The sequence below is a fragment of the Podarcis tiliguerta genome (assembly GCF_965153285.1).
Source record: "Podarcis tiliguerta genome assembly, chromosome: 8".
NCBI classification, from domain to species: Eukaryota; Metazoa; Chordata; class Lepidosauria; order Squamata; family Lacertidae; genus Podarcis; species Podarcis tiliguerta.
Genome location: NC_139541.1, coordinates 29,652,482 through 29,664,042, shown reverse-complemented (window position 1 = coordinate 29,664,042; position 11,561 = coordinate 29,652,482). Strand labels below are relative to the sequence as shown.

The following is an 11,561-nucleotide window of genomic DNA, read 5'->3' as shown; positions in this document are numbered from 1 at the left end:
ATAATCCGTCATTCTTTTCAGACTGACTTAACGACAGCCCTGCAATGTAGCGCGCTGCATCTTGCTTGGTTACCCCTATTATTTCTGTTTCTACGACGCATCAAGGATCAGCAAAGGGCATAACTGCGCGTGCGTAGATAAAATACTGATCAGAATTTGCTTCTCCTATTCTAGCTCTACAGTCGTTCTTAGGGGTGGGGCTAGCGGAGATGCGTCTCTCCCTCTATCAAGCCAGCCAGAGGGTGAAGGCAGCGCATGCGCGTTTCAGTTTGTGGGCGGTGGTGGCGGAAGAGGAGCGCGTGAGCGGACTGAATCGCTTTCGCCTATTCCGTGCGGAGAAGGATCCGGCCGGCAAGATGGAGAGTAAGTGTGCTTGGATCGCCCTCAGGTCACTTTGCTCCTTTCCCATCGGCGTGGGGGCGTGTATCTTACTGTTTTGCTCCGGAGTGACTCCGGTTCTGGCTTCGCGGTCATTAAAGCTGCCCTATTTTACCCATTTGGGAATTGGGGTGGAGGAGCTACCTTTTTCCCACGCGTTCACCCACACCCGCCCCGTGATGCAGAGTGCTTAAACCCCCATTCCATTTTACTCTGGAACCACTGGTCTGGACTGACCTGAAGTCTGCTTTGTTTTCTTTTTTGCCAGCTTCCCGACGAGCAGGGAGTGAAGCGAAACTAATTTCTGTTACTCTTTCGCCCACCTTCTCTGCGAGTAGCGCAAGACGCGTGTCTGTTGATCTTGTGAACATGACCTTAAAGCAGCAGATTCCCCTCAAGGCTCAGGCATGGGGCAAGCTAAGCGGGAGAGGAATGGAATTCAAGTAATCTAAATTCAGGCACAAGCCTCTGTCAATAATATATACATATTTGGGGGGTATACTTACAGGGGGTCCAAATAGACCTATCGATCGGGAGAGAGGCCTAAGGTGATTTCTCTCACTTTCAGGTGCCTTATTTCCCTTCAATTAATATTTATCCTTCCCTTTGCAAGTTGCCAAACAGGGACTTGACTGTGTTGTTTATCACCATTGTCATTTATTTGTTTGCCGCCTTTCAACCATGCTTGCAACATGAAAGAATTTACATTATTGCAAAAGTATGAGACAAGTAGTCATAAGCAATAAATAAAAACGTATCAAAATGTGCACAACAAAAGTGAATAAGTTATAATAAGATCCAAAAAATAAAGATACAAAAAATGAATGTCAATAACTGCAAAATTAAATCTCGATCCCAGCAAATAAAAAAACCTAAACAATGCCCCACTAAATGCATCAACTTCCCTACCTCAGAACAATTTATTATTATTATACAAGAACATGTAGCGACACAAAAAAAACCAAGTAAAAATATAAATATATATATAATGTCCAGTAGCACCTTAGAAACCAACTAAGTTTGTTCTTGGTACTGGACAATTTTTTATTTTATATATATATATTATATTTATATATATTTCTACTGCGACAGACCAACACGGCTACCTACCTGAACACAAAACCAAGTAACAGAGGAAAAAGTAATACAGAGTTGCAGAATAAAACAGTAACAGCAAACCAATGTATCAAATAGCAAATGCATCAAGTTGAGTCCCAGACTCCTGGTCTGGGAGAAAGAAGGGATATAAATAAATAATATAATAAATGTTATGGTCATAGTAATAATAATAATAATTTCCAACTCCTACTCTCCTAGCATTCCATCAGAATGACTTAAGAACCAGAACCCAGCATTGAACAAAGGGGATGCTTGATTCATTTGGTGCCTCTAAGAACAAGGGGCAGATTTATGTCCCTATTGTAAAGGATGATCCAGGGGACATTACTTTCTCCTGTATGAGTGAATGGCTGCCAACCAGTGTTATGCTAAGCTAAAAGGACCCAAGGAAGAGTAAAGAGGCTGTGGTCTCCTTCCTGGGAGCCTACATGTTCCCACACACCCATGATTTGGCTTAGTGTCCCCTTTGAACGTGACCCATCAGAAAATGCATCTCCATCAGGATCTGGGCTATGCTGAAAGCAGGTCTGGAATTTTAGTATTTCCTCAACGTGAGTCCATGAGTGTGGAGGGTTGTATGACATAAGATATATATTTTTATTATTGCATTTGTACCCCACCTTTTTCTCCAGGGAGCTTCATGACTGAGTAGGGACTAGAACCCCAATTTCCCACGTCCCAGTCCCACACTCTAACCACTACACTGGTTTTGGGGGTGTCTTATTTGGAACAGTGTTCTGGATTTCATATGTGAAACGGAAGATGACAAAACGCCCCACGTGTTTAGACCAGTCTGCTCCTGTTTTGAATGCCGCTGCTTAGCTATTGAACATGAAGCCTGCGATGTTTGTGTTTGGAAAGGATGTATAGAAACCTCTCCCTAATCTCTTCCAGGTGTGTTATATCGGCAGCTACCCCAGCAGACAGCCACGCTCCTGAACATACAGGTATTTTCTGTGCGTTGGGGCAAAAAACATGGAACTGGTGTATGTAGGAGCTCTGCTGTGTCAGACTGAGGGAAATTGCCTCAGCCTGCCAGTTAATACAAGAGGGACCTCCTCTCATGGAGGAGAAGGCTACTGATGGGAGGAAGCAATGCTTCTGAATACCAGTTGCTGGAAACCACAGGAGAGGAGAGGGCTCTTGGGCTCAAATCCTGCTTGTGGGTTTCCCACAGACATCAGGTTAGCCACTATGAGAACAGGAAGCTGGGCCAGATGGGCCATTGGTGTGATTCTGATGTTCATATGGTCTTGAAAGACCAACATTGGCTCCCAGTACATTTCTGAGCACAATTTAAAGTGTTGGTGCTGACCTTTAAAGCCCTAAACGGCCTCGGTCCAGTATATCTGAAGGAGCGTCTCCACCCCCATCGTTCTACCCGGACACTGAGGTCCAGCGCCAAGGGCCTTCCGGCGGTTCCCTCACTGCAAGAAGCCAAGTTACAGGGAACCAGGCAGAGAGCCTTCTCGGTAGTGGTGCCCGCCCTGTGGAACGCCCTCCCACCAGATGTCAAAGAGAACAACAACCACCAGACTTTTAGAAGACATCTGAAGGCCCTGTTTAGGGAAGCTTTTAATGTTTGATGTATTACAGTATTACAGTATTTTACAGTAATACTGTATAGTAATACAGTATTACAGTAATACAGTATTACAGTATTTTAATATTTTGTTGGAAGCCGCCCAGAGTGCCTGAGGAAGCCCAGCCAGATGGGTGGGGTAAAAATAATAAATTATTATTATGTTGGTTGCTGGTATTATTATGTTGGTTGCTGGTTATCTCCCGCTTGGACTACTGCAATGTGCTCTACGTGGGGCTACCTTTGAAGGTGACTCGGAAACTACAACTAATCCAGAATGCGGCAGCTAGACTGGTGACTGGGGGCGGCCGCCGAGACCACATAACACCGGTCTTGAAAGACCTACATTGGCTCCCAGGACGTTTCCGAGCACAATTCAAAGTGTTGGTGTTGACCTTTAAAGCCCTAAACGGCCTCGGCCCAGTATACCTGAAGGAGCGTCTCCACCCCCATCGTTCTGCCCGGACACTGAGGTCCAGCTCCAAGGGCCTCCTGGTGGTTCCCTCATTGCGAGAAGCAAAGCTACAGGGAACCAGGCAGAGGGCCTTCTCGGTAGTGGCGCCCGCCCTGTGGAACGCCCTCCCAGCAGATGTCAAAGCGATAAATAACTACCTGACATTTAGAAGACATCTTAAGGCAGCTCTGTTCAGGGAAGTTTTTAATCTGTGATATTTTACTGTATTTTTTTGTTTCTATGGAAGCCGCCCAGAGTGGCTGGGGAAACCCAGCCAGATGGGCAGGGTCCAAATAATAAATTATTATTATTATTATTATTATGTTGTTGTTGTTGTTGTTGTTATCATATGCAACAAAATGCTGTAGCACGAAATACTTGTTTTCGGTATTCTGGTCTTAACAACCAGAATACTCCATTCCGTTTCACCTCCTGTCACTCAGAATTCTGTGATCACTGAGCATGTTTCGGTCCTCATTGCACTGTTTTGCTTCTATATGTGTTTGCAAACCTGCTACAACTGGCAAAGAGAGGGATTCCCCCCAAGCTTGGAGATGCCTCTGTTGGTTTATGGGTGGTGCTGATATAAAAAGAAAAATCTATTAAAATCTAGGTAATAAAAACAGTGCAGCACTATTAAAAGCCCTTTTCTTAAAAACTAAAACTAAAACCAGTCAGTTGGCAAAGGCCTCTTGGAATAAAACAGTCTGCAGGACCAGGAGGGAGCCAGTCTAGCTTCTCTTGGGAGGGAGTTCCAAAAGCTGGGAGCAGCCACCAAGAAGGCTCTTCTCCTGCATCCCCACCAAGCGTGCCTGTGAAGGTGGTAGTGCCTCCCCCTAAGATCTCAGCGCCCAGGCAGGAGAATATGGTCCTTCAGATAGCCTATGCTTTGTGAAGAAGTGCACACTTCAGTGACTCAGTGAATTCATTTTCTTCTTCTTTTTGTAGCCTCAAGGGTCAAAGGAAGCCGAGGCCTTTGTGAAAGCCTTCCTAAAGCGCAGCATGCCTCAGAAGAGCGATGAAGACATCCAGGACCACTTAACCCGAAAAGCGGTGGTCCTTGAACATCTGCATAAGAGGAGGAGAAGGCAGAAGAAGAGGAAAGGCAAGGGGTTCTCTGCCAAGCAGAGGAGAGAGATGAAGCTCTTTGACATTAAACCAGAGCACCAGAGGTACGTACTTCTCCATGAAGCAAATAGTCAAGCTGCGGGTTTCACTCCTGCAGGAGACAGCAATGGCCACCAACCTCATCGGTCTCAGCCTGCTGGTGGAAAGCTAGCAAAGAGGGAGCCAGTGTGACCTCTCTTGGGGAGGGAATTCCACATAATGGGGGAGCAGCCACAGAAAAGGCTCTCTCTCTCTCTCGGGTCACCACCATGTTTCTGATGTTGCTGGGACCGAGAAATTGCACTCCTGAGGATCTTAATACTCGGGCAGATTTGGATATGGATATATGATTTTTCAAGGAGCCTGGGCCCAAGGGACTGGTGGAGGAGGGGTGGTGGATTCCATCCCAGGACAGAGTCTAACACAGGCCAGTTAAGCCAGGCTAGTACTTGCATGGGCTCATTTACAGTGCTATGTTAACAACTGATAGCAAGCCTCCTTAAGAAGGATGCTTGGTTTCTTTCTTTTTGGAAATTGGGATGTCAGTAAGGCAATGTGCTTTGGTCTGTACCATTCTGATTTTAATACAGGCAGGTTCTTTTCACCATGTTGCTTCACAACCAAGGAAGATTACTTGCCTTTGGCACGACAGGCTTCACTTTCAAGTTAACCTGTCTGAGCACCCAGGTGGTTCACTTCGCAGCATCTCCAGGTAGGGTTTGGAAAAGATTCCCTGCCTGAAACCCTGGAGAGTTTTTGCCAATCAATGTAGACGGCACTGGCGTAGATGAACCAATGATCTGACTCAGTGTAGGGCAGCTTCCTAGAATATTCAAAGCACTAGATTTCTCATTTAAAATAAATCTGCAATGGTACTTGGCCACTAGAGGGCAACTTGTGACCTTTTTATTCCAAAAGGTACCTTGTTTCAAATTTGTGCATGATCATTTTTCTTTTGTTTTTAAGGCTTTCAAATGGCAGAGCTGGTGTGTAGGCTCAGCTGTGCTCTGATAGCAATAATCAGATAATATCACCTTCTGGTGTTAGACCCCCTGTTCCCTACACAGAGTTCCCGGGGAAGAAGGATGGATTTTTAAGCCACTCGGCTAATTGTAGATCTGTGAGGGGAGTAGGGATCTCCTAGCAACTCTCGGCAGCCTGAACAAACTATAGTTCCTAGGATTATTGGGGGGGGGGGGGTAGGGGGAGAGAGCCATGACTGTTGAATGGTATAATAAGTGTTTTAAATGTATGATGCAGTTATGACCCAGAAGACAAGCAGCTCAGCTGGTTCCCTTCAGCATTTCAGGAGCAGAGAATGAAGCTGTTTTTAGCCCCCAAAATTAAACGGACCAAAACTTTCGGCGACACTCAACGTTTGTCATGTTTCAGATCCAATTTAGCTCTGCCTTAAACTTCAATAAAAATGACTCGCTATCGAGCCTCGTCTAAACTATACAATTAAAGCAGTCAGGGCTTCCTGCAAAGAATCATGGGAATCCTGTAGTTCATTAAGGATATATAGAGGTTAGGAGATGCCAGTTCCCCTCACAGAACTACAATTCCCAGAATTCCTTCTGAAAAGGGGGCTGGTGGTTAAACAACTCAGATCGTAACTTTCTCTCCACTGTAATCACTGCCCTTGAACGGCATTAAAGCCGTTGGATGGCCATCTTGTTTTCCTTACAGCTGGCGGCTATTGAAAACGTTGAGCGCTTTCTGAACAGGAAGGCCCAGACTTCATCCACAACTTACCCATCTTCAGCCTTTTTATGCTATCTTTTTGTGAATTGCCTTTGTCCCACACATAGTATTCCATCCATAAAATCAGGAGGGAAACCGTTTCTGAAATCCTAAATTGAATAGTTTCCATTTCGGACCAGAGGGCTATCGATGGCTGCTCACCGTGATGGCACAGTCAGAGGAAGCAGTGATTCTGAGCACCAGTTGCTAGAAGCTCAAATCATTGTGCTTGCTGGTTTCCCGCAGGCATCTAGTTGGCCACTGTGAGAACAGGATGCTGGACTAGATAGGTCACTGGGCCCTGATCCAGCAGGGCTCTTCTTGCGTTCTTAGATTTAATAGATGCTTCAGGGCATTGCTGATACATGGGGAATTAACAAAGCCATTTTTTGACTTGTTCTGCAGGTACGAGATCTTTGTGCCATTACATGAGCTGTGGGAGCAGTACATCAGAGAACTCTGCAATGGGCTCAAGCCGGAAGTGTAAGTTCATTAGGCTTAAGTAGTGCTTGGATCACATTTGGAGACTTATGTTGGGAGCACAGCAGTGATCAGGTGCCGTTTCTCAGGAAATCAGGGGATGGGGAACCCGTGGCCCCTCCAGATGTTGTTGGACTTCAACTCCCATCAGCCCCAGCAAACACCCTGGCTAGTGGTCATGGATGATGCAGGTTCGGTGTTTTCACCAGAGGTTCCCCTATCCCTGTGTTAGCCCCGAATGGAATTACATGTTATCATACTTTTTTTGTTTTATTTGGCACCACCAAATAAATAAACCTCAAAGCAGTTTACAGTAAGAATAAAGCAATGGAATTATCAGCAAAAACAGTTAAAGACAACTATTTAAAATATTTGGGGGGAAGAAAAGTCTGTGCAGTGTGATTTTTCTCTACATGCTTTCTGACATTTAAGAGCCTGTAGGGGTTATTTTAGGTAAGGGCCAGCACTTATGGGTTGTAGCCAGTGCTAGTCATAACTCTGATCAGTCCCATTGAAATTACAGGGCATGAATAACATAGGTAAATTAATTTCAATAGGGCTGCTCTGAGTAAAAGGTCATTGAATGCAACCCTGTGTTTGTAAGGTAATAAGGTAAAGGTAAAGGTACCCTGCCCGTATGGGCCAGTCTTGCCAGACTCTAGGGTTGTGCACTCATCTCACTCTAAAGGCCGAGAGCCAGCGCTGTCCGAAGACACTTCCGGGTCACGTGGCCAGCGTGACAAGCTGCATCTGGCGAGCCAGCGCAGCACACGGAACGCCGTTTACCTTCCCGCTGGTAAGCGGTCCCTATTTATCTACTTGCACCCGAGGGTGCTTTCGAACTGCTAGGTTGGCAGACGCTGGGACCGAACAGCGGGAGCGCACCCCGCCGCGGGGATTCGAACCGCCGACCTTTCGATCGGCAAGTCCAAGGTGCTGAGGCTTTAACCCACAGCGCCACCCGCGTCCCTTGTAAGGTAATAGCTGCCTGCAGTTCCTGGTTGCATGGGACAGTGAAGAGGCTGCTAGAGGAGAGATGGATAACACCATCCTCCTTTATGCCTACCATAGAATGGCGAGGGAAGCCCACGCCTCTGCACCCTGCATGAACACTCAGCCCTCTGCCAACCACTTGCAGGCTAGTGATTCCAAAGGCTTATTTGCAAGGCTGCTTTAAATTGAGTATTTCAGAATTTGAATGGCTTAATATTTCTTGGCACTGTAATGTTAATATTGTTGCTTTTTTTAATACTTTAAAGAACTCTAATGTTAATTAGTATATTATATGTTATTTTTATCAGGCAGCCACAGATGATTCAGGCCAAACTGCTGAAAGCTGATCTTCACGGAGCTCTCATTACAGGTATTTGACTTCCGATCCTAAATGCAGGGATGCTTTTAACTTGGGACAGTTCTGAAGGCTGAAAGTCAAATGTCACCTACTTAAGCAGATCTCAGTTGACTCTGTAAGTTTTGAGTTGATCAGCTGAGCAAGTGATTGATTGACAAAACCTGCATATTTTGCATAGGAGGGATCAATAGCTTCAAAGGTAATGATGTACTTTTTGTTTTCAAATGGGCTGCACGTAAGTAGAGCCATGCTGGATCAGACCAAGGGCTGTATACCCAAGGGTTTTTGATCCAGTAGGAGGTATTCATTGATATGGGGATAAGAATAGGCAGCTTCTGCCTCTTCCCTGCAAACCCACGTGCCTTCGGAAATCTCTTCCGAATGATGATATTTTTATTACTATTACTTAAATGTGTGACTCGCCTTCCATGTATACGTCCCTGTCTTCAAAACTAACTTTTTGTCTTTCTAATCCCTTTAGCCACAGACTCGGTTAACACACAATAGGGATACACTGCAACATTCTATTTGAAAGGCCTGCTTGCTAAACAAAAAATTTAGGCTGCCTAATTAATTGAGGGCAACCATGTGGTCAATCTGTGTCCTGGTTCCAGCAAAACAGTCTTGGACTGATAAGCCCTGTGCCTAGCTTTTGCACTTTTACCCTGCCTTGTCAAACCACAGTTCCTTGCGATGTCCAAACTGGGAAACTATGGTTTCCATGCTACTTAAACATCACAGTTGGAAACCAGATCAATTACCCCTTGTTAGTGCAAATCTGCTGAGTGTTGTAAATAAATAGACACTGACATCAGCTGGATGACACTTGTCAATTACACAAGCAGTTACATTCTGTACTGTAAGGGGAAGCACAGAGGCAGGCAGAGTATTGCAATAAGTGTAATGCGAAAACTGACTGTCCTGTCCTAATAATCTACTTTTCTTTGCTACAGTGACTAAATCGAAATGTCCCTCCTATGTCGGCATCACAGGCATTGTCCTGCAGGAAATGAAACATGTTTTCAAAATTATCACAAGAGAAGACAGGATGAAAGGTACCGAACACTCCTTACTGTAACTTGCTTTGTTAATGGTCCCGTCAAATTGCACAGTGAATCACGGCTCCTCCTTCAGTAATGGCCATTTGTCTCATTTCACCCTGGAAGGGTCTTGGCCAGTTGCTACAGAGTTGAGATTTTGGTTTCTTTTTAAAAAAAGAAGTGAAATTGGTAAATCACAATTAAGATCTGTTTTCAGAGTATGCTTTACTGGACTTTAGGCACCACCAAAAGCATTCCTTTTTTAATGAGGCCTTTGGCTTTAAACTATCTATGTTTTCCCCTGTCCTCAGCTGCTTATGTCTCAGTCTTGATTTGTAGGCCCCTCAAGACAGGGGTCTGCCCCCCTTATTCTGAGTTAAGCACCTCATACAATGCGGTGAACTGCAGTGGTTTTCAACCAGTGTGCCGTGGCACCCTGGGGTGCCTTGAATGATGGTCAGGGGTGCCGCAGGCAACACTGGCCTCTGCCCCTCTTTCCTTCCCTCTCTCCTCTGATGCCCTCTTGCGTCTCTGCCTCCCAAAGGCTTGCACAGCTGTTTATTGCAACAGCAGTGGCTATAAGCCAGGGCCTTTTCAGTACTGGTCCCAACTTGGTGGAATGATCAGTCACAGGAGACTAGGGCCCTGTGGGACTTGACATATTTCCGCAGGGCCTGCAAGACAGAGCTGTTCCGCCTTGCCTTTGGTTTGGACTCACTCTGACCCTTATGTTTCCCTTATGGTCTTGATTTATCGGCTGCATTTTAAATTCCCCCCCCCCCCGATTATGTTTGTACTGTGATTTAATTGGTGTTAGCCGCTCTGAGCCTGGCTCTGGCTGGGGAGGGCGGGGTATAAATTATTCTTATTCTTATTCTTATTCTTATTCTTATTCTTATTATTATTAAGCTCCTCAGGCGAATGGTGCTTCTGGGAGGCAGCTCTCTTTCGGGCAGGGAGGGGGGCAGCTCAGAAACCAGAGACTGCAGCGGTGGCAGCTGCCCAGAGGACTCCCAAGGCAGAGGGAACACTCCACAATGGAGGGTGTTGGGTGTTTGAAAAGCGGTGGGAGGCTGCCAGCTCTGCAGGCAATACTAGGTTCCTGAGCCCCACAGGGGTGCCGCAGAAAGAATGTAGTTGGTCAAGGGAGCCATGGACTTGAAAAGGTTGAAAACTCTGTTGTAGTGGGTTAAGAGCGCTGGACCTGGAAGAGACCCGGCTTCAAATCCCTACTTGGTCCATGAAACTTACTGGGTGATCTCGGGGCAGGTCATTGCCTCTCAGCCTAACCTACCTCATTGGGTTACTGTGGGGATTAAATGGGAGGACGGGACCACTTATACCCCCTTGAGCTCCTTGGAGGAAAAGGTGAGATCTAAATGCAGTAAATAAATAAATAAGGTGATACATCAATAGAACCACATAAGGCTCTGCATTTGCACTGTGGCCGCTGACGCCTGTCATCTTCTTGGCTTCCCTTTCCAGTCATCCCGAAGCTCAACAACGTCTTCAGCCTGGAGATCGATGGCTTCATCTCCTACATCTACGGGAGCAAGATTCAGTTCCGAGCCAGCGAGCGTTCTGCAAAGAAGTTCAAAGGAAGAGGGACAATTGACCTGTGAACCTTCTTCCTTCTTTCCTTCTTTCTTTCTTTCTGGAAATGGGAGCCACTAATGTGTTGTTTCCAAGGGATGGAGAGACTATTCCTAGCAGTTTGTGCATCCTGAGAATTGGGTGTGTGTGAAGGAACAATCCTTGTTGTTTTAAACAAGAGCGTGTGAGAAACGCATCCACATAAATGAATTTTCCCGCAGTGTTTCAAACACCTTTCTATCCTTTGTACATCCTTTGTGTTTTATCGATGTTATTAAACCTGTTAAATAAATAAAATCATTTCCACTAAGCCCTAGGATCTAATCTGATACTTTGTTTACAGCAAAGTAAACCTTCCATAACCTCCCGTAAGATTATGCATTTTGCAGTAATAAAGTGAGTCCTGGTTTGCATATCCTTGTAACTATCCCAAGGATGACTCAAGATATCTTTGCAGTAGGAAAGAACAAGTTTACAGCAAGCATTTTCTTTTCTTTTTAAAAATATTTTATTTTCAAATTTTTTAGTTACAATTTTTCACATATTTAATGCTTTTTCCAAAATGTCAGATACAGTATGAACCTCCTTTCCCCGTTCTGAATTCCAATTTTCTCCCCTTATTTTCTTGCATCTCATTTTTATTTTCAAACTCATATCCTCTTATTTGCCTTGATTTCCAATGTTAACATAAATGTTATATCAAACCTGCTGGTG

At 45.2% G+C, this 11,561-nt stretch overlaps 1 protein-coding gene across 1 annotated transcript; it reads left to right on the top strand.

The window, feature by feature from the left end:
* Positions 1-206: 206 nt before the first annotated feature.
* On the top strand, positions 207-11,157 carry POP4 (POP4 homolog, ribonuclease P/MRP subunit). The gene is made up of 7 exons (XM_083451976.1): positions 207-363; positions 2,392-2,444; positions 4,482-4,705; positions 6,789-6,866; positions 8,165-8,226; positions 9,168-9,269; positions 10,740-11,157. The coding sequence occupies exons 1-7, from the start codon at positions 210-212 to the stop codon at positions 10,874-10,876; spliced, it is 810 nt and encodes a 269-aa protein (XP_083308102.1). The 5' UTR covers positions 207-209; the 3' UTR covers positions 10,877-11,157.
* The last annotated feature ends 404 nt before the right edge of the window (positions 11,158-11,561 follow it).